Source organism: Lipotes vexillifer, unplaced genomic scaffold, assembly GCF_000442215.2.
Source record: "Lipotes vexillifer unplaced genomic scaffold, Lipotes_vexillifer_v1.1 scaffold1158, whole genome shotgun sequence".
In the NCBI taxonomy this organism is placed as follows: Eukaryota; Metazoa; Chordata; class Mammalia; order Artiodactyla; family Lipotidae; genus Lipotes; species Lipotes vexillifer.
In genome coordinates this window covers 1,710,508-1,733,367 of record NW_006793745.1, presented here as the reverse complement: position 1 = coordinate 1,733,367, position 22,860 = coordinate 1,710,508, and the positions used below count along the sequence as shown (strand labels likewise).

General features: G+C 46.4%; 2 protein-coding genes across 2 annotated transcripts in view; one reads left to right on the top strand and one right to left on the bottom strand.

Annotated features, from left to right (window-relative positions):
• Window positions 1–5,508: 5,508 nt before the first annotated feature.
• On the bottom strand, window positions 5,509–7,367 carry CUNH2orf68 (chromosome unknown C2orf68 homolog). Its single transcript, XM_007466749.1, has 4 exons — window positions 7,236–7,367; window positions 7,034–7,152; window positions 5,998–6,149; window positions 5,509–5,631 (listed from the first exon to the last, which is right to left on the bottom strand). Exons 1-4 carry the CDS (start codon window positions 7,340–7,342, stop codon window positions 5,509–5,511), a joined length of 501 nt encoding a protein of 166 aa, XP_007466811.1. The 5' UTR covers window positions 7,343–7,367.
• Window positions 7,368–9,326: 1,959 nt separating this feature from the next.
• The window catches only part of USP39 (ubiquitin specific peptidase 39), a 29,598-nt gene continuing 16,064 nt past the window's right edge, over window positions 9,327–22,860 (top strand). Inside the window, 6 exon segments of the mRNA XM_007466748.1 lie at window positions 9,327–9,594; window positions 12,494–12,529; window positions 13,742–13,882; window positions 15,072–15,208; window positions 16,440–16,592; window positions 21,645–21,870. Coding sequence (XP_007466810.1) covers window positions 9,327–9,594; window positions 12,494–12,529; window positions 13,742–13,882; window positions 15,072–15,208; window positions 16,440–16,592; window positions 21,645–21,870 — 961 coding nt within the window.

Sequence of the window (22,860 nt, the reverse complement as noted above, 5' to 3'; positions counted from 1 at the left end):
CACCTCAAGTTAATGAATTAGCGCTTTTCTATGTATGGTAAGATACAAGAGTCTGGGCTCATTGAAATCATTCCTTTGATATGCACCTTAACTATCTAGGGCCAGTATCCTGCTTTTCTCCACCCTGAATCCCCTTAGGGTGCACAGCTGGGGATGGCTGCAGGCTTGATGGTCACATCTTTCTTCCTGATACGGCAGGAGACATTCTTCATCCACACTTAACAGGCCAAGGGTGCCCTCCTAGACATTCTTTTCATGATTGAAAGAGCAGGAAATCTTCCTTTCACACACCGGAAGTGTACCTGGCACTCTAAACGGCAGCCCAGCATATCTGTTGGAGCCCTTGTGAGACGACACTGGGGCTGACAGACCTTTACTTGAAGGGAGCATGGGCCCAGGCTGCCGGGAACCAGGGAGCTTAAGTTCGGCAGCACTGGTGAAGCAAATATAATAGGCAGAAACGGGGCCCTGTACCATGGGGGAAATGGAGAAGATACACTAACTGGACGACAGCTTGAGGGAGAAACCTTTCTGGACCTAGTGGAAGGTAAAAATGCAAACAGGAAACCTGTTGGAGGGCCCTCTTCCAAATTGCATCAGCACAAGTAGTTAAACCAGGGTCAAGAAGTATGGCAGTGCACAGCGATCACTGTACAAGGATACCTGGCTGAAGGACCAGGGGGGGTGTAAAATCCAGTCCGTCTGCTGGCCATGCTGTGCCCCAGGACAAGGGAGTGCCTCTTTCTAATTTACCAAGAAGCACCAAGTTCCTGCCCAGGGGTGTTCTCCTTGGAGCAGGCACCTTTTTCTCATCTGCCCAATGGTGCCGTGAACGCTCAGCATTTCCTACTGCTCTGGAAGCTTTGCAATTTTTTTTAAATATATATTTTTTGATGTGGCCCATTTTTAAAGTCTTTATTGAATTTGTTACAATATTGCTTCTGTTTTTTATGCTTTGGTTTTTTGGCGGGGAAGCATGTGGGATCTTAGATCCCTGACGAGGAATGGAACCTGCACCCCCTGCATTGGAAGGCGAAGTCTTAACCACTGGACCACCAGAGAAGGCCCCTGGAAGCTTTGCAATTCTTAACATTTACTATCACCTGTTGAGCTGGGTTTCAGTTCCTCTCCCACCACGATCATGGGGAAGGCCTGAGAAGGCTACTCAGGTTCTAAACTGGCTGTTCTATCCTAAAGTAGGGGTAAGGCAAGCACCCCAGAGCCTTGACAAGAAGGCAGACTTGGGTTTAACATGACAATCGGTGTCATCCCTAAAATAGAGAATTAGCCCAAGACAGAAGGGCTCTTCATGGGTAGTCGGTAGGGAGGAGTTGCGTATCAGGTAAAAAGTAGGACCAGATGTCTTTAAAAGGCCCTTCCAGCTCTAATGCCACGTGAGTCTACTTGTTATGCTCCAACCAGGACAGTTCTTAAAATAGGCAGAACAAGAGATGAGATTTCAAGTGCGGATTCTGCGCTGCTGAATGACTTTAGGGCAGCATGTAATCTTCACTTCCTTATGTACACAAGTGATTTCACAACTCTTGGCAAAAACAGTGCTATAAAAATAGTAAGTTTATTGGTTGAAAAAAATACTGTATTTGAAAAGTACCTTCCTTCCAGGATTTTCAAATAATTTCCATGTCACTTTATTCATCCATACGCAGAAACGAAATGAGAACAGAGAAGAATGTATAGCTTTTTACACACTTAACACGACACAGCCCGTGCAACCAGTCTCATTCTGGTGGCTCTGGGAAGGCAGAGGCGCCATTCACTCTCTTCCCTTCTGGCATCACTCCACCTCCTGGGGAAATCCGGGGTGGCTTGGTCATTTGATTCCTCAGGGACAGGAGTTCAAGGAGGGAGCTTAAAACGTTTCAGATAATTGTCACCATTCCATGGTTCTTCCCAAAGAAGGCTCAGAGGTAGGAAAGTAATCTGTCCTTAGTTTTCTTTCTATATGCCCCATTTATATTTGTGACCAGCTGGGGGATCCCTACCCTACCATCCACAGATCCTGCCAGATGCACAGCAAACTGGATACCCACCATCCCAAAGGGTTTCTTCCAGTTTCGTGGGCTAATCTCTAGATGGCAGTGCCCCTCAGAGTGGAACAATGGAGACGGAATGTCCCTTTCAGAGGCTCATCCACAGGGAGAAGCATTTTTTTTGGCCACGTCGTGAGGCATGTGGGATCTTAGTTCCCCGACCAGCAATCGAACCCGCGTCCCCTGCATTGGAAGTGCAGAGTCTTAACCACTGGACTGCCAGGGAAGTCCAGGAACAAGCATTTCTTATTGTCCACGTTGGTCCTACTGGCTGGCCGGGCTCCTACTCTCACTCAGTACAAAAAGCTTTGCATTCTCCTTTTCCCGTCTTGCATTACCTTCTTCAAAGACTTCCATACTTGGGCTTCCCTGGTGGCGCAGTGGTTGAGAGTCCGCCTGCCGATGCAGGGGACACGGGTTCATGCCCCGGTCTGGGAAGATCCCACATGCCACGGAGCGGCTGGGCCCGTGAACCATGGCCGCTGGGCCTGTGCATCCGGAGCCTGTTTTCCGCAACGGGAGAGGCCACAGCAGTGAGAGGCCCGCGTACAGCAAAAAAAAAAAAAAAGAATACAACAGGCGGAGAGGAAAAAAAAAAAAAAAAAAAAAAAAAAAAAAAGACTTCCATACTTGCCAGCTGGCTGGAACTCAAGCTTTAGTGTTTACTCTCGCACAGCCCAAAGCCCCTGCAGGCCCCAGCTTCCTTCTATTAGTAATCACCCACTGTGGCCCAGGAAACACAAAGCCTTAAAATCCAAGGCTTAGCCTTAGTAAGTGAAGATCACTTCATTTTGGATGAACGTCAGATATGCTTGTCAGGCTACAAGACTATTTTTTAAGGCGGCTGAGAATGTATCTAGTTAAATGAGTGCTGATTCTGAAGCAGTCGGCCGGAAAGCCCCAGCTAGTCTAATGCTGTTGCCACTGCACCGAACAGCACAGGACAGTCCTCTTTGGGACATCTCTAGAGCCTCTGGGAAATGCTCTGGAACATGCTCCTTGATGGCAAAGCACTGATATTTGAAAACAGCTGGAAGACATCGAGAGGCAAGTCCGGTAACCACTGGATAGTACTACCTTGGACTGGGATGAGGTGTGGCAAAAGCAACGAGCGGAGCTGTAAGGCTGTCAGTGGGCTGAGGGCCATCACCAGAGAAGCATCTCAGGCACACCTGGAGTGATGGCACTATCACCACCAACAGGCCTGCTCTAAAGGACAATGCCTCATTTAAGTACCAGGCTTAGCGCTTTATATAGTCTCGGGGCACAAATTAGCTACAAATTAGAATGTTTTCTCGGGTGGAAAATATTTGATATGCACTTGATAAAAGCAAAGGGCCTCGAGAAAAAGCTTGCAAGCAAGATATTACCATCATTCTCTTACCTGAGAGTGTTAGGATTACATGATAAACACACAGAAGGACAGGATAGGTACACAATTCTCACAGGAATGGAGGCTAAAATTTCAGATGCCATGCCCCCAACCTCCTCTTCTGGACTTGTTTCTAAATTCTATAATAAATCCAGGAAACGGGCCATCCAGCCGTGAGAAGACGAACCTCAAAATATTTCCAGACTAGGAAGCCTAAAAGTTCCAGTGAAGTCCTATGTCCAAGTCAGCAGATCAGCTGAAGAGCTGGAAGACTAAAATGACTGGTGCTGGGCTGCAGGAAGATTGGGGACAGAGTATGGCATAGTCTCCTTGACCCGGGAGGCTCTGGAGGGTAGTTAACGTTAAAAGTCAAAAGGCACTTGCAGCCTGGCTGAATGAGGACAGATTTTCTCCTTCGAAAGTAGAACTGAGCCCAGGACTGGCAAGTTTTAAGGCGTTTAACCTCGGGCCAGCCCCGGGGCTCAGGAGCGTGCTGGTCCCTGGCTGCTTTCACAGCCAGGCTCTTCGAATTTACCCACCTCACTCACTTTCCCCGCGAGCTGTGACTTGCTGCATTTTAATGATGGAGTCCAAGTAGCTGCCTTGCCCCATTTCAGAGGGGGTAGATTTGCAGGGGTGTATAGGGCATGAACCAGAAGTGCTCTCAGGTGTCCTTTAAGAGAAAAGCTGCTGAGAGGGACCAGCCAGACTGATCTTGAGACCCTGATGAGGAAAAACCTCTGGGGCAGGGGGCTTTGGTTTGAAGACGTCTCAGTGCTCACGGGCTCACTTAAACCCCACACTTCAAGTCACTGAGGTTAGGCCCATTTGCTGGAAAACTGAAGTGGCTTGGAACTGCAGTGCGTGGGATTGCTTGTGGATTTCTCAGACTGTAGCCCAACCCTGCATTAGGAAAAATGTTCACTTAGGTGAGAGCAGTGATATTCCTGGGAACTTTATTCTCAGGATCTATTGGGAGTTTTATATACTCTACACTCTTGGGAGGTAGGAAAGGAGAAAGCACAGAGCAGGGGAAGGGCAGATGAAAGAGGCTCCTTTCGCTCCCTCTAGGGCTCTCTTCAGGCCTTTTTTTTTTTTTTTTTTCTTTTTCCCAACTAGGGCTTGAAACAGGCAAGTATTGCTAATATTGAATTTCCCTTTGTATGTACATTCAAGGCTGTTAAATCACATTTGGAAACACGGTTTCAGGCTTGTTTTGATAATTCCCTTTTAGCCTGAGCAGAGGATGGTCTGTTCACAGCTAGGGATGAGGCTGGAAGCTGGAAATTCTGTAGTCGGAACCCTGGCAGGTTTTGCTGCAAGAAATCCTCACAGTTTAGTCCTGGCATCATCTTTCTAGATCTCCTTACCTAGACTGTGTGAAGCGGTGGAGCAGGGGAGAAACCTGTAAAAACCACGGAAGGGGAGGAAGACATGCTCACAAGTAGGCGTCAAAGATCATCTCCCTTGACTGGTATCAGAATTACTGGGAGAGCTTGTCAGAAAGGTAGACCCCAGAACCCCATCTCCAAAGTCCTGAGCATCCATAGGTGAGCAGTCACACTGGGAGGTGGGGGGCGGGGGTGGGACTGATGGATTGGGAGACAAGAAAGATGAAGGAAAGAAAAGAACAAAGAAACAGAGCTGAAAAGATGATCTAGGAGAGCACGGATGGAAGTGAACAGAAACACAGAAGACAGGAACCATAAAATAACAAACGGGGCTTATGGAGCTGGGCGGAGCAGCGTGGTCAGATGCCCTGGGGCACATGACCTTGGTGAGAAAGCAGCACGTTGGCAGAAGGTCTCATAAGCCTCATCTCTCCCCGGAATCTTTACTTCCAGAACACCAAGCTAACCAAACAAAATTCTCAAAAACGTCCAGAACATTAGGCTGGTCAAATGGGCCAATATACGAGAAAGAATGGCTACAAGGGAGGTGGCCAGGCGTAGTCCCTGTGACACCCTTTTCCTGTGGATGTGGCAGCTCTGGGGTGGGGGGCGGGGCCAGTCCTCAAGATCAGCTCAGACTGGTCCTGGCACCCCCAAACTAGGGGCGGCTCCCTGGACAGCGACTCCAGTCTGGTCAGTGTCGGTTCTGGCGCTTTGCAATCTCCTCCTGGATGCGCAACTTGAGGGCCTCTCGCATGGGTGGCTCCAGAGGCGTGTGTGCTGACACCTCCTCGCTCACCCTTCCTGGATCATCATCCTACGTGGAGGAAGGGTCAGGAAGCTCAGGGCCTGGCCTCTTCTGAAAAGGCGACCTGCCCTGTCCCTAGACAACACTCTCAGAGAACTCTGTTTGACTCACAGCTTCTTGCCAATGCCTGTCATTTCCCAGGTGTCCCCTGTAATAGTGACTCTCAACTGGGGGCCATGAGCCTTCCCTGTTGCCCGCTGAGAATCACTGTGTGACGGGAGTGACTTGTGCTCAAAAGCATCGCCCAGCAGTCTGTGCTATCATGTGGAACAAACACTTCCCACTGGCCCTGAGGAAAACAGTGGCTCCAGGTCCGGCAGTGATTTCCATCACGGCCCAGGACCTTCAGGCTGCAGCTGTTTCCATCGGGCGTACCTGATACACGATAACTGAAGTGACGTCTCCGCTGTCCGCCTCATATTCTAAGCAGAAGAGCTGATGGCCAGGGAGCTCTGGCTCAGAGCTGCCACTACTGCTGCTTTCACCAGACTCCTCACAGCCTGGGTTGCTTGGGTGGGTAGAGCCATCTGGAAGGATGAACCAGAGTGAGAGGGAGAGGGAAGGCAGGAAGGCTGCTGGAACCACTGCCCAGAGATGATACAGGAAAACATATTGTAAAGCCCCAGTCTTCTCATGGACCCAGAACGTACCTCTGTGTGTGTGTGTGTGAAATCAGCCGCCTATCAGGAATTTTATTCACCTTTGTATCCCTGCCCCAGGACCAGCACAGTCCTACCACGCAGTCGGTATACAATGCACATCTGTCTACACGGTTGTAAGGTAGTGGAGAGGTGAATAGGGCTCTGCCTGGGTTCAAATCCAGGCTCTGCCATTTACTTCTCTGATACCTCCAACAAGTTACGAAACCTCTCTCTGCCTGTTTCCCTGACCGTGAAACAGAAATGATAATAGTTCCCATCTTACCGGGTCCTCTGAAAGCTAAGTGAATGACTGCACATAACCTCTAAAAACACTCATAAGGGAAGCTCAGCAAATTTAGCATCACACATTAACTACTGTAATCTCTAGATCACAAGTAAGCTGGGGAAAAAAACCCATTAACTGGGTTTGGGCTTCATTCCACAATTATGTCCTCGTCGCCTAGAGCTGTGCCAAACTTTTTTCCTGTTAGCTGGTGGGAGTGCGAAAAAATAGTACGCTGGGGGCAAAGCGGCGGTCAACTTGCCGACTCTCAGGGACGTCCGGTAATAGTGATGCTTAACTGCGGGCCTTGAGCCCTCCCTGTGCTGCGGACAGAATCACTGAGCGGCGATTGGGGAGCGTCGAGATAGACGTTGGAGATGAAATGAGCCTTGGGAGCTAGGACATAGTTTTTTCCCAGACAGAAAAGAAGAGCGCGTGGAGGCAGAGGGCCCAGGGGCAGAAGAGCGCGCGGGGCGGGCGGCCTCACCTCGATGTCGCGGCAGGTACACCTGCAGGTCGGGCTTTCGGGGCCGAGTGGGCGCGGGCGTGTGCCGCCTCCTCGCCTTCTCCTTGGCCGCCTGCTTCACCTTCTTGTCGTAGTCGTCCCTGCGGGGAGCCGAGTGGGAGTCAGGGGCGGCCGGGCTAGGCCAGGCTGGGGCTGGCAGCCGTGGCGCGGGGCGGGGCGGTACCGGGCGAGCTGGTTCCGTCGGATGTGGTGCACGAAGCCGTGGCTCATGTCCAGCCGCCCGCCAGGCTTGCAGCAGAGACCGGGGCCGGGCCCCGGCGCCGCTTCCATCTAGAGTCCCTGTGCGCGGAGCCGCAGCCACCGCTGCCGCCGCCGCCGCCGCCGCCCCCGCCTCCTCAACGGCCCCAACTGCCACCCTCCTGCCCCGAGAGCTCCGCGCCCCTCCTCGCTCGACTTTCGACCCTGCGCCCTGAAGTCGGTCGGGAAATCGCCAGCCAGGCCGAATGTCCCAGCGCGCGGAGTTCCTGGAGCAGGCGGGGCGGGGGCAATGGGGCATGCGCAACTTCCACTCCGGGGCGGGGCTTTCCTTTCGTTGTGACATTATCAGTAGGAAACCAGGATTTAGGCTTAGTGCTGCTACATCAGAAAATCCAGAAAAACACAAAGCACCCATCACACCACTCAGCGTTCGGTGTGGAGCCTTCCCGTCCTTTTTCCTGTGCTTGGGTGCTGTGAAACTCCATCACCAGCTGCGTGACCTTGGCTAACTGTTGCACCCTGCTGTGTCTCAGTTTACTCATTTGTAAATGGGGGCACTGATATCAACCTACCTCCAAAGAGATCGTGTGGAGGCGAGTGCCAGGGCAGGGCACACAGCGGCGCCCCGGCCGCCCAGCCCAGCCCGCCGGCGGGGACGCTCTTTCCAGCCCGCGCAGCACCAGAGCTCTGCGGACTTTCCCGCTGCCCAGCTCGTCTCGGCGCCCACCGGACCGATGTCTTAACTCTCGGCGTGGGAGGACCCAGGGTCTTTCAGGCGTCTGAGCCTGTGCCATTTTTGAATCCTCTTTAAAAAGAGACAAAAGTAGGAATCCGTGATTAGAACAGGGACAGACTGGTACATCCACACAGTGGGATGCCGCTGAGCAATCAAAAGGAACGAGCACTCAACAACTTGGATGAAACTCAAAACAAATACGCCGAGTGAAAGAGGCCGGGGATAAAAAGAGGACTCTCTGGGTGCTTCCATTTATATAAGACTCAAGCAAGTGACACTGATCTCTAGCGACAGAAAGCAGATCAATGGTCGGGGCCGGGGACACTTTTGGTGGATGGTGGTTAGATTCATTATCTTGATTGTGGTGGTGGTTTCAGAGTGTATACATACCTCTATCAGTATTCAGCAAATTGCACACTTTAAACGTGAATTTTTTTTTTTTTTTTTTTTTGTGGTACGCGGGCCTCTCACTGTTGCGGCCTCTCCCGTTGCGGAGCACAGGCTCCGGACGCGCGGGCCCAGCGGCCACGGCTCACGGGCCCAGCCAATCCGCGGCACGCGGGATCCTCCCGGACCGGGGCACGAACCCGTGTCCCCTGCATCGGCAGGCGGACTCTCAACCACTGCGCCACCAGGGAAGCCCTAAACGTGAATTTTATTGTATGTCAATCACACCTCCGTAGAACTGTACGAAGTATTGAATAGTTCAGGGTTGTGGAAGGGGTCGTGAAAGTCACAGACCCTGAAGCTTGAGCTTTATTAGCGTCACTAGTCTCCTTCTGCTCGTCGTTTGCATTTTTCTGTGATACCAAGAACAATCCTCTAAATGTGGAATTAGAGCCGTCGGATTGCTCCACGAAGGCGATGACTTGGGGATGTCGCCTAGTTTTGTGCAGGGCCGTCGGTCTCCGAGGCTCGGAGACTGGAGACGACCTGCCAATTCTGGTTTGGGGACACAGAGTATCTTGAAGACACCTGGGGCCCAATGACAACTTTTTCTATCCAGAATTTCCGCAGCCAGTGAAAGGTTCCCGCCTCTCTAAGCTGGTAATAATGAGTAAAGTGGCAGTAGGCCCGCCTATCGGTCTCAGGTGCGCGCGCACCCGTAAAGACCCCACCCCCACCCCCACCCCCCCCCACCCCACCCCCCCCCCGCCAAGAGGCGTAGTACTTCCCAGAAGTTCTCTGCGGCGTGATTTGTCCCCATCGGCGACTCGTAGAAAACCTTGTGCTTGATAACAGCGCCGCTCCTGATTGGCCGCTTGCCGCGTGCTCGGTCTTCCCTGGAGTCTGCGCCGGGCTGCTCGGCCGGTAGTGACGATGTCCGGCCGGTCCAAGCGGGAGTCTCGTGGATCCACCCGCGGGAAGCGCGAGTCTGAGTCGCGGAGCAGCTCGGCTCGTGTCAGACGGGAGCGAGATCGGGAGCGGGAGACCGAGGCTCCGAGCTCCCGGGGCAGTCCGGTGCGCGTGAAGCGGGAGGTCGAGCCGGCGAGCGCGCGCGAGGCCCTGGCGCCCGTGGTCCCGGCGGTGCGGGTGAAGCGGGAGCGCGAGGCCGACGAGGACTCGGAGCCTGAGCGGGAGGTGCGAGGTGCGCGGGGCCGGGCGCGGGTTCCACTCTCGCGTTCTTCTTTTTCCAACCTTCTCTCCCCACGAGGAAGTCACACTCCACTCGCGACCCGACTCCGTTTTAATGAGGATAGTACTAGTCTTGATCAGGATCGTAGCTATAGCATTTCTAACAGTAATAAGAACAGGTAGCTTTCCTTTATCGGATGTCTAATGCGGGCCAGGCGCTGTGCTAATTGTTTTACAGGTGTTCCTTCTTTTTAGTTTTTTATAAAATACCTGAGGAGTGAGTCCTGCTGAAATTTCTGAGCGGAGAGCCTGAACGCTGTGCACTTGGACCACACTGCCCTGTTATCCAGGGCTGTAGCAGCCAGGAGATATGGATTCTAGCCCTGCCTCTGAGACTGAGTCACGGTAGTTTGGGAAAGTGATTTTCACGTGTCTGTCCCTCTCTAGGTTAACGGAAGGAGTCCTGGAACCCATGACCTTTGAGAGCCCTAATAAGCCAGTGAGTCTGTCAGTTCCCATCTATGACTGTACTCTCTGCCTTTTTCTGCTGGACTTATTCTGCTTCTCTTAGTAATTTCTGGAGACTTCTTGGCCAAGCCGTGGTACTCTGTAGTGTGTACACTCTTCCAACTTGTTGATATCTTACCAGTCATTGAGTAGGTTTCTATCACTTCTGAAGCTTTTCCTGTTTACCTCAGTTACATCTTTTCCTTCTCTGAACTTGGAACTTCTGCTTTGAACATGTTCCTATGTACTTGTTTTCTGGTGAGTTAGCAGGTGAACATATCACAAGGCTACATGTTAGGGGCAGTGTTCATTGTGGGGGGGTGGTGGTCTTCATTCTCCAGGATTTTATAATTCTGTCTCTGCACCTGGTTATCTATATAAAATTATACTCTTATGTTAACTCTTAAATTTCTAGCTGAGGGTCCTGTGTTTGACATACTTTTGTATTACCCTCAGGGTCCAGATTAGCACCTTGCTTGTGGAAAGTGCTTGATAAATGTTCTTTGAATAATCTAGTTAATATTTCAGGGTGTTCTTTGATTTCCTTTACTTAAGTATTCTGTCAGCCTCACGTTTCCCTTTCTTTGGAAGAGAAATTGTTTCTTAGATATTTTGTATACTTATGGTAAGGAGATTGTTTTCTCTGGGACACACTGGGATCCCAGTTGAGGTTACTGCCGTTTTCTTTTTTCCCTTCTATTTTTTTCATGAAATAGATTATAGGTACTAAGATGAGCTAAATGTCAAGCACACGTATAGTTTAAAGAAGATTGTGGATATATATCCTTAAATCTACCACTTATCAAGAATTGTGAAGGGTCTGAGATTTTACCCTTTTTGTACACTACCAAGTTAGCCTGCCGTGGTTTCATGGATGCTGATGGAAGACATGGAGCTATTGGGCTTGAGACAGCTTATTGCAGCAATAACAGTAGCCAGAATATAGCATTGTCACTTCCCTGAGTCAGTTCCCACAGCGCAACACGATGAGAACCCATACACACAGTGGGTGGCCTCACAGAACAAGAACTCTGAGCTTAGAGAACCCAAATCTTCTGTAATGGGCTGTGAGCTTGCCTCCCCTTTGCTCTGTAGGGACACACTGTCTCCTACTTCCAAAGCTATAGAAACAAACTTCGTTATACAAACAACTTTGACAAGATAGTCTGGAGGCAGTCAGTGCCTCTGGTCACAATATGTGCAGAAGTTTGAGAGACCCATGGAGAGTTGCCTCCCGATGCTGTGCAGCTTAAGAAGTGGTACTTAACCAGTACCTTAGAAGCTCCCATAGGCCCCTTCCCAGTTGCATCTGCCTTCCTTGCTTGCTTGGGTAATCACTGAATTTTTTCTAATCATTTCTACTTTTATTATTTTATTATTTACAGTTTTACCTCACGTATACGTCCCTGAGTAGAACCGTATTTTATTTTGATGGAATTTTATTTAAATGGAATCATACTATATGTTGTCTTCTCTTTTGCCTTTTTTTTTTTTTTTCCGCTAGCCATATTGTTGAGGTTTATCCGGGTAAGATGTTCATGGCAACACAGTGTTCTATTGATGATATACCAAAATGTATTCCTCCCATTTTTATATGTTGTAGACATTTGGGTTGTTTCCAGTTTGGTCTCTTTCAAATATTGCTGCTATAAATATTCTTTAGTAAAGCATTCCTGATGGCACATGTGCAAAAGTTCTCTAGGGTATATAAGTAGAAGAGAGATTGCTGGGCCAAAAGGTCTGTGTATTTTCAGCTTTGATCTTGCTGTACTATTTTCTGAGAGGTTGTAACAGTTGATACTCCCACCAGCAGTTACATGAGCATTCTCATTGTTCATATTTGCCAACACTTGGAATTGCCTGATTTTATTTTTTCCTCTCTGGTAGGTGTGAAGTGGTATATCATTGTGCAAGGAAATTTGCATGTTCTTGATTCCTGGTGAGGTTGAGCATCTTTTCTTTCTTTCTTTCTTTTTTTTTGGCCATGCTGTGAAGCTTGCAGGATCTTAGTTCCCCAACCAGGGATGAACCCCAGCCCCCTGCAGTGGAAGCACAAGAGTCCTAACCATTGGATGGCCAGGGAATTCCCAGCATTTTTTCATAAGTTTGAGGGCTGTCTTCCTCATTTCCTTTTGGGTTGTGTGTTTTTTTTTTTTGTTTTTTTTTGATCTCCACCAGATTTCTTTATGTAATTGCAAGCAATTCCTTTGTTGGTTATATGTGTTTCAAGTATATTCTCTCAGTTTGTGTCCTGTTCCGTTAAGTGGGCTTTTTTGGTGTTGTCAGGCTGCCTGTACAGGAGCTCATCCTGATTAATTTTTCCCATTTCTGTGTCTGTTTGTACTGGTAGTTGACCCTGAGTATGGGTTTCCCATTTTCAGAGCTTTTGATGCTTTTCCTTTCAGCAAAGAATGGCCGCATGGATTCTGAGGATCGTAGGAGCGAATGCCTAGGTTAGCAAAAGAACAGTGGAGTCTCTGCAGAAAGTTCTTTGGACTGTACGTTAAAAATACGTTCCAGAACTTTATCTCTTTTAAAGCTTTCTGCCCAGAAAACTGTGCTTCTTGCCTTGTTTTTAAATCTTTGCTCTTCAATTTAAAGTGTCAGAGAGCATGTTGTTTTAGGGTGGGCATATTCAGAAAGAGCTTTTAGCTCACTTTGAATTTGTATGAGGAAATAAAGGGATATGTGGTGTCGATGACAATAGCAAATTTAAATATTATTGAGCACTGACTGTGTGCTAGGTACTACTCTAGGTGCCTGGGATTCAGCAGAGGAAAATCAGAAAAAAATATATCCTAAAGCAGAGGTGTTTACTGCATCTTGGTATTCTTTGATCCCAGGTGCATTTTAGGATGGTTTTTCATTTATGCCCTAGGGTGGTACTGTCTAATAGACTTTTTTGCAACAATGGAATTGCTCTGTAAGGGCTGTCCATTGTGGTCGGCACAGGCTACTTGTGGATATTGAGCACTTGAAATGTGGCTTGAGGAACTGAATTTTAAATTTTGTTTAATTTTAATTATTTTACTTTTAAACACCAGTAGCCGTGGGTGGCTAGTGGCCCCTTTAACTGACAGTGCAGCTTTCCTGGGACCATTACCAATTAATTAGAGTTAATGCTTGAGAATGAATCCCCTTGCCACCTGTGAATTCAGTGGAGGTAAATTTTCTTTTATCACTTAACCCGCCCAGTACTCATATACCATTACTTTGCACTTGAATAGATAGATCTGTTTGTAGGTATTCCCCTAAAGTTCTTCAGACTTCCCATTTATTTTTATAGACAAAAATAAAATTTTCTTTTATGAAAGGGTTTATTCACTCTTTTTATGTCCTTCCTTTAATGTCTTTTAATTTGGAATGCTGTTGGGGCCCTGTTACTTTAGTCCTACTTGTGGCTTTTCCTCCAGAGAAAGTAATGGAAGATTCTCAACTGGTTGTGAATACTCAAAAGAAAGAGGGTCGTTGGTGGAGATACCTTTGCACTGCTTTGGGGCTTGGTGGGTGGCGGTGCTATATTAAATGCCTAGGTAAGGAAGAGTTAATGTTCCCCACGGTTTGTATGTGATTGTTGAACTGTTCTCTGAAGGCAGCTGTGTGAGTGCAGAACAGGGAGCCAGGGACACTGCTTTGCTCAGGTGCTCACCTAGGCAGCCATCCCTATTAATTGTTTCTGTTTTGTTTTGGTTCTCTTAGGAGTGTGCTGGACTTTGACTTTGAGAAACTGTGTTCCATCTCCCTCTCGCATATCAATGCATATGCCTGTCTGGTGTGTGGCAAGTACTTTCAGGGTAAATAAATGTTTTGCATCACATTTTCAGCACTAGCCACAGTTCTGTTCAGGGATTTTTTTTTAAAGTAAGTAAGCTGCTGTTAGGAGTCATGTCTAATAAGCCCTATCTTTGTTCCCAGGAAGTTGGAATACTCTTAGAAAATCCACAGGAGGTTCTCTGATTGGTCAGAACCTGAATACATGTGAAAGGAAGAAAGAACTAGCCATATGAGAGACTATGTAGGAAGTATCAGAGACTCTGGGTTTTTGAATCTCTGATGTTTTCTATACTTATGTCTTTTTCTGAGGATCCTTTTACTCTAAGGACTTTTTCATTCTGTTCTTTTCTGGAAATTTATTATTTCAGTTCATTCAGGGCAAGCAAATGCTTTGTACACAGTATAGTGGAGGATTCAAAAGAATTATAAACTACATTCTTTGCTCTAATAAGGATCTTATAAACCGTCAAGGTTAACACGTAAAACAATCAGCAAACTCTCTTAAGACCATAAAGATTACTGCTGGACTGTGTGGCGCTGAGTATAAATAAGGATGATAGGAGTTGAAATATGCAAAGATCATTGTTAGCTGGAGTGTTTGTGTAGAGTTCATGGAGGAGGTGGAACTTGTACTCTGTATGCAGGACATAGAGTTTGAATAGGTTAAGGGTGAGATGCTCTAGAAAGGAGTGGCAACGTGAACAAAAGTATGTAGGTACAGGATTGTCGTGAATGTGGACAGTTGAAAACTCAGGACTAAGTGATGATGGACTGTCACAGATACGTACGTGTGTATGTGCAAATCAGTGTATGCATGTACGTACATGTATATAATATATACATGGATATTCCTAGTTTCTAATACCTGAAACTAGCTCATATACATAAACATGCATATATATACACACACACAGACACACATATACACACACACAAATACACCCACACATATTTTCTATGTTCATGTATATGAAATTAGTTCCCTTATGTCTTGTGCCATCTAGGGAATAAAGATAACACGCTATTCTTTCTTGCTGATTTTTGTGATGAGAAGAGTTCATGTGGGAGATTCCTTTCGTGGATGGCATAGTACTTTGTTTTTGCTGATACTAACATGTTCTGGTACAAAATAACGAAAGGAAAATTACCCCTCATCTGTGTGCTTATGGAGTCTGCCCTTCTCTCATAGCCTTTCACTCTTCCCTACAGGCCGGGGTTTGAAGTCTCATGCCTACATTCACAGTGTCCAGTTTAGTCACCATGTCTTCCTTAACCTCCACACCCTCAAGTTTTACTGCCTCCCAGACAACTATGAGATCATCGATTCCTCCCTGGAGGATATCACGGTGCGTCTCCAAGAGGGTTGGTTTGGAACTAGTTATCCTGGGAGCCACCCCAGGGCTCCTGAGGATCTGCCCCACCCAAGGTCAGGGAAGAGTCTCAGTCCCTTGGGCTTCGAGAGGCTCCTTTTGCCTTGGGAGGAACCAGGGAAACAGAGTACGGAGGTCACAATCCATAATTTTGGCCCTTGGTCTGCAGCCTAGCTCTAACTTCTGTTTTTAATGCTGAGGGTTAGGACTGAAGAAATATTGCTACTTTTCAATTAGGGTGAAAGCATTTTTGTGAAATAAACTATCCTTCCATATTTTGGAGTAGGGATGTGAATTGGGCCTGCTGTAGGACAGTGGATGCCAAGAGGTATACCAGCTTCGGGCTGCTTTTGACATGATGCTGCCAGAATGGCCAACATGTCTATCTGTGGGCTCTGGTTTGTGACCTGTGCCAAGAGTCACTGCACTTAAGTGGGGAGTATGGAAAGTCCTCTTGGGCTTTGATTACTGTTGGAACTGTTGATTATTGCTTTCCTTTTCAGCAGTGGCTGCATGTTCAATAGAGTTGAATGCTCTATTTATTAAGGAAAGCTTGGTTTTCAGAGTATTTGAAACACTACTTACTCCACTTCCATAAGTTTTATAACAGTCTATTAACGTTGAAGTTAAAGTGGTTAAGGACAGTATTTATAGATGGAGAAACTGAAAGGAATTCAAGCTTTCAAAGTGAGTTAGTGGCGACCTCTGACCAGTGTGTGACATGGTGACCCTCATAGGTCTAGGACAGGGAAGGTTCTGATCCTGCCCCTCCAGCCACAGGGAGTCCTGAGATCTCAGTCCTGCACAGATAGGAGGTGAAACTCCTGTTCCTGCACCGGGCCTGTGTGCTGGCTCTGTGTGAGGTCCCACCTGGGACTCAGACTCCTGCCTCCTGCAGACTTGAGTGTCCTGCAGCTTCTCCCTGTTTTTTGTCATGGGTTTGGCTGGACCTGAGGTCTGAGGACAGGCCTGGGATTCAGTGACTTTGGGTGAAAACACAGAGATCACCTTCTAGATGAGCAACGTGGAGCGGGCCCATTCCATGTTACCTCAGTCCTTAGGCCTACTGTTGGGAGCCCTGTGGGTGGGTGGTGAGACGTTCACGACCAAAGTATCTTTTCTTTTGGCAGAAATTGCTGTTGCGGATATATCTTGTGAACTCTGTAGACTGCCCTAAAACAGCCTAGGATTTTGTTTTGCTTTGCAGTATGTGTTGAAGCCCACTTTCACAAAGCAGCAGATCGCTAACTTGGACAAGCAAGCCAAGTTGTCCCGGGCATATGATGGCACCACTTACCTGCCCGGTATCGTCGGCCTGAATAACATAAAGGCCAACGACTACGCCAATGCCGTCCTTCAGGTAGGTCGGAGGTGGGAACCATGAGGGAGGGGGTAACCCGGGAACACTGTGGAGCTTGGCTAAGAAACAGCTGCCTTCTGGTGGAATGCAGCCAGGTGGTCCTCAGACCCCGAGTCTTGCCAAGGACTCTTCTTGGGTGTTTGTTCTGCCCCAAGCAGAACAATCCTGTCTGCTTGAGGGGCTGCCGCCAAATGGTGGGCCTGTTCCAGCCTCTGGAGCTTCCAGGGAATGGGGGATGGAGCTGCGCAGGGCCTGCAATACCAAGTAAGAGACATGTGAGCTAGATGATGCTTTTTCTTTTCATGGTGCAGATGTTCATTGTGTTGGCTCTGTGATGTCTCTGTCCTGCCCCTGTGCTGAAGTCCTGCACTGGGAAAGGCAGAAAGCCAAAGTTGTCCTGTTTGCAGTTGTTTTGCTTTTTAAAAAAATTACACAAGTAATGTGCGCATATTGTAGAAAAATTAGAAAACATTGGTAAGCATAAGAAAATAAATAATCATCCTACTTCACTCAAAAACTGGTTAAAAAAAACTATAAACAAGCCCTTGTGTAGGGGGAAGATATAGAAAGTATAAAACAAAAGCTTCATTCCTTTCGTTCCCTAGTACTCTGTCCTGGGGTAGTTAACAGTATAGAGACCTCCAGAACTTTATTGTAAACGCATGTACACAAATGCATTATATCCTGTCATGTGGCAGTATTATGGTTTATTTTGTTATTTCCCAATTGATACATAAAATTTCACTTGTCTCACATTTTTATTTCTGTTACCAGTGTTGCAGTGAGTATTCTTCTCTCTATATATAGTCTTGCACTTCTTGTGACACTTACGTTTTGTTACATTTCTTTTCTAGACTTGAAAAATATTTGTATTTTTTTATCTATAAAGTAATGTAGTATGTATACGTATCTTTGTATGTATTTTAACCTAAAAGCGTATTATGAAATCAATAAATATTCTTGCGCAGCATCCTTAATGTTTACATGTCAGTCCATTTTGTTGAATTTAATTTATTTAACCTTCTCTTCTTCTTGTATTAATGTACCTTGGGCCTAGATTCTAGGCTGTAGGGGGTTTGTGGCAATTTACAAACCCACCAGCAACACAAAAGGCTGTTTTTCTTTTTTTTTTTATTGAAGTATAGTTGATTTACAGTGTTGTGTTAGTTTCTGGTGGACAGCAAAGGGTTCGGTTATGCATACGTATATATATATATATTCTTTTTCATACTCCTTTCCATCATGGTTTATTACAGAATATTGACTATAGTTCCCTGTGCTATACAGTAGGACCTTATTTATCTATTTTATATGTAGTGGTTTGTACCTGCTAATCCCAAACTCCTAATTTATCCCCTCCCCCACCCTTTTCCCTTCGGTAACCATAAGTTTTCTATGTCAGTGAGTCTGTTTCTGTTTCATGGATAAGTTCATTTGTGTCGTGTTTTAGATTCCACATGTAAGTGATATCATACGGTATTTGTCTTTCTCTTTCTGGCTTACTTCACTTAGTATGATAATCTTTAGGTCCATCCATGTTTCTGTAAAACGCATTATTTCATTCTTTTTGTGGCTGAGTAACATTCCAGTGTCTGTGTGTGTGTGTGTGTCTGTGTCTGTGTATGTATCACATCTTTATCCATTCATCTGTTGATGGACATTTAGCTCGTTTCCATGTCTTGGCTGTTGTAAATAGTGCTTCTATGAATATTGGGGTGCATGTGTTTTTTCGAATTATAGTTATCTCCGGATACATGCTTAGGAGTGGGATTGCTGGATCATACAGTAGCTCTATTTTTAGCTTTTTAAGGAACCACCATACTGTTCTCCATAGTGACTGCACCAATTTACATTCCTACCAACAGTGTAGGAGCGTTTCCAAAAGGGTGTTCTTCATCTTGCATTGTCACTGTTAGCACTGAAAAAAACTTTTTCCATTTTTTTTTAATGTATTTTATTTATTGATTTTTGGCTGCATTGGGTCTTGGTTGCTGTGTGCGGACTTTCTCTAGTTGCGGCAAGCGGGGGCTACTCTTCGTTGTGGTGTGTGGACTTCTCATTGTGGTGGCTTCTCTTGTTGCGGAGCACGGGCTCTAGGCGCGGGTTTCAGTAGTTGTGGCACGCGGGCTCAGTAGTTGTGGCTCATGGGCTGTAGAGCGCAGGCTCAGTAGTTGTGGTGCACAGGCTTAGTTGCTCTGCAGCATGTGGGATCCTCCCGGACCAGGGCTCGAAAGTATGCTGGAGAGGGTGTGGAGAAAAGGGAACACTCTTGCACTGTTGGTGGGAATGTAAATTGATACAGCCACTATGGAGAGCAATATGGAGGTTCCTTAAAAAACTAAAAATAGAACTACCATGTGACCCAGCAATCCCACTACTGGGCATATACCCTGAGAAAACCATAATTCAAAAAGAGTCATGTACCAAAATGTTCATTGCAGCACTATTTACAATAGCCAGGAGATGGAAGCAACCTAAGTGTCCATCATCGGATGAATGGATAAAGAAGATGTGGCACATATATACAATGGAATATTACTCAGACATAAAAAGAAACGAAATTGAGATATTTGTAGTGAGGTGGATGGACCTAGAGTCTGTCATACAGAGTGAAGTAAGTCAGAAAGAGAAAAACACCGTATGCTAACACATATATATGGAATCTAAGAAAAAACAAAAAGTCATGAAGAACCTAGGGGTAAGACGGGAATAAAGACACAGACCTACTAGAGAATGGACTTGAGGATATAGGGAGGGGGAAGGGTAAGCTGTGACAAAGTGAGAGAGTGGCATGGACATATATATACTACCAAATGTAAAATAGATAGCTAGTGGGAAGCAGCCGCATAGCACAGGGAGATCAGCTTGGTGGTTTGTGACCACCTAGAGGGGTGGGAGGGAGGGAGATGCAAGAGGGAAGAGGTATGGGAACATATGTATATGTATAACTGATTCATTTTGTTATAAAACAGAAACTAACACACCATTGTAAAGCAGTTATACTCCAATAAAGATGTTAAAAAAAATCAGATGTTCAAATTTGAAAAAAAAAGTATACATATATATAGGCCTTTTTTTTGCATATGTTGCACATATTTCGTTCTAGTTCTTTTTTGGCCTTTAAACTTTGTTCGTGATATTTTTGCGTGAAGAGTTTGGTAAAAAACTGTAAAAGTATATCTGTGAATTTTGGTGTCTGCCATTGGTGTCATGCCTGGTCCCTGGAGAGGTCAAATTCTTAGGTGGAGAGAGACTTTGCGGACTGTTCCTCTTACAGCCTCTCGTGGCTTTGTGAAGACTGTTACAGGATGGACAGATAGGATTTGGATATGGGCAGGGCAGTTAGTTTTGGCTTTGTGATGGGTTTCAGTCCCCATAGGAAGTTCTCTTTATTTATACAAATAAGTCGATCACCTGGCTCTGTAGCGCGATGAATAGTGCATTGGACTTCTATTTATACAAACAAGGAGATGAACAAATCCTTTGTGATGTTTCCACTAAAATGGGATTGAAAGGACCAAGTACTCCACCTGGAGGCTGAATAATTTCTCTCCGAGGACACCTGCTGCTTGTATTGTTGCTGAAACCAGGGAGCAACCTCTCTCCACAGCATGGATAACCAAGAATTAGTATAAACTATCCATATGCTTCTCCTTTTTTGAGAGTAACTCTAAGCAGGAAATCCTTGTTTCTTCAGTTGAGCTAAGCTTGTAGCGGCTTTCCTGATCACCTCTATCGTTACCCCGAGTTGCATCCTGAGTTGTCTTCCCCAGAGATACCTGGGTCTTCCCCAGAGACACCTGGGTTTAATTGTGTTTAACAGCATCCTTCTATCCTTGCTAAAGGAATTACCTTGTCAAAGAAAGTTGTGCTCATGGTAAGCATAGCACTGACGAGGATTCATGAACCCATCAGGAGGGACCTGTGGGGAGACTATGCATTTATTTAGGGTCTGTTCTGTGGTCTCCTTCCCAGTTTCATAACTCACACTAATAAGCATGTGTTTCTTCTTGAACTAACATGGCTGGTCTTTATCTTTTTGCTTAATGAGATAAAATTAATTTTTGTTCTCTTAAACCTTTTAACTATTTTCCATCATAACAGAGTACATTCATTTTTATATACAGTTGTATCGTTTTGTTTTGTTTTCTTTTTTTGTTTGGCCGTGGCACAAAACATGGGATCTTAGTTTCCCAACCAGGGATCAAACCTGTGCCCCCTACAGTGGAAGTGCAGAGTCTTAACCACTGGACCACCAGGGAAGTCCCTGTATCATTTTATTACCACCCTCTCAATACCACATTTGGGGAAGACACCAGGTTTTACTAAGATGTTTTTCATATTGTTTTAATGTACAGTTGAGAGATGGGGGAACTGTGGTCTCCTGATAGTTCTCTCTGCCCCAGCCAAATACATGGTGAAGAAAGAGTATCTGGGTTTCTAGCCTTCAGTTCCTGTGAGTCCAAACATAGTCACAGGTCTAATTAGAGTAAACAAAGGAAATTAGAGTAAACAGAGTAAATTAGAGTAAACAAAGGAAATTTTTAGTTAAGTTGGTCAGCAGATAGGGATTTGAATACCTTTTTTTTTTTTTTTGCGGTATGCGGGCCTCTCACTGTTGTGGCCTCTCCCGCTGCGGAGCGCAGGCTCCGGACGCCGCGCAGGCTCAGCGGCCATGGCTCACAGGCCCAGCCGCTCCGGGGCATGTGGGATCCTCCCGGACTGGGGCACGAACCCACGTCCCCTGCATCGGCAGGCGGACTCTAAACCACTGCGCCACCAGGGAAGCCTGAATACCTTTATTTTAAAACTCCTTTGTTATACCCACGTTAGCAGAGTGTCTGCAGAACTGAACTTTCTGTGAAACTCACTATAAAGGATGTTTCTCTAATGTGAACTCTGGGGGGGGATTCTCTGGGAGTGCATTTGCTTCTGATTCTTTAAGACATCACAGGCACAGTTCTATTAGAAGACCTTTAGGTGGACGAGCTTGGCTCCCAGGGGTCCTGAAGAATGGCTGTGGATTAATTGGAGTGTTTGTTTGATTTCCAGGCTCTGTCTAACGTTCCTCCTCTCCGAAACTACTTCCTGGAAGAAGACAATTATAAGAACATCAAGCGTCCTCCTGGGGATATCATGTTCTTGTTGGTCCAGCGTTTTGGAGAGCTGATGAGAAAGCTCTGGAACCCTCGAAATTTCAAGGCACATGTGTCTCCCCATGAGATGCTTCAAGCTGTCGTCCTTTGCAGCAAGAAGACTTTTCAGATCACCAAGCAAGGTAAGGAAGGAGTAATTCATGTTTTCTGACTTTAGGGCAACACGACTAGCTTGATGAGCACATTTACTTCCACTTTGCTGTGAACCTTACAGTAGCCAGAGCGAGTGTCCAGTGCATACTGTGGTTAGGTTCCTCACTCTTCCTTCCTCAGCCTGCCCTGCCCAGAGTCCCAAGCGATTTCAGCTGGAGAGAAAGTCTGTCTGCTTTGGTGAACTAAACTCTACGACTCAGGAAAACCAGGAGGCTGGGAAAGGCACCAACCTTTATTAAGCACCTGCCACTTTTGGTTCTCATTTTGCCATGTTGCAGACTAGAATATTTTATTTTGACTATTTTTATCTCTCCAAACTCCATTAGTTATTGCCACATGAGTAGCTCTTAGTACCTGTATCTGATATGATATTCTCTAGCATCCAGGTCAGTTGATTCACCATTCACTCATGGTGCTAGTAGGTTTTAATGCTACCAGGATAAGAAACACAGTTTTTTCTTCCAGGAGCTCCTATTCTAGTGGGGAAGATAGTTATGTAGAAAGATGATTACAGGGTGTTAAGTGCTGTGATGGAGGAAGCACAACATGCTATGGGAGGGAACACAGAGTAAGGACTCCCGTCGAGCACATGGGAAGTGGCCTGGGGGTCAGAGTGAAGGAAGAGACACCTAAGTTTTAGGTAGCGGGGTGACAGGGTGGGGTTGGGCATTCCAGGTAGAGAGGACACCGGACAGGAGCATGGAGCTGCCTGGTGCAGAGAGAAGGCTGCATGTGGCTGGACCCTTGGATCCAATGATGAGAGCCGAGGTGGACCAGGTGTTGGGTTTATATGCCACTATAAGGAGGCTGGATTACATCCTGATAACAGTGGGGAGTCAGTGAACGATTTTAAGTAAAGATATGCCTTCACATCTTTGTTTTGAAAACATTCTGGCTGAGGAGTGACTTAGAAGGGAAGTTCATTAATGGCTTTTTTTTTTTTTTTTTTTTTTTGGGAA

What these genes read in the sequence shown, in the direction of transcription:
- CUNH2orf68 (XM_007466749.1), bottom strand. Translation starts at nt 7,342, where the DNA reads ATGGAAGCGGCGCCGGGGCCCGGCCCCGGTCTCTGCTGCAAGCCTGGC. An exon ending in CGACGGAACCAGCTCGCCCG is followed by an intron (nt 7,153 to 7,235) that starts GTACCGCCCCGC and finishes GGCTCCCCGCAG; the next exon opens with GGACGACTACGACAAGAAGG. An exon ending in CTTCAGTTATCGTGTATCAG is followed by an intron (nt 5,632 to 5,997) that starts GTACGCCCGATG and finishes TCCTCCACGTAG; the next exon opens with GATGATGATCCAGGAAGGGT.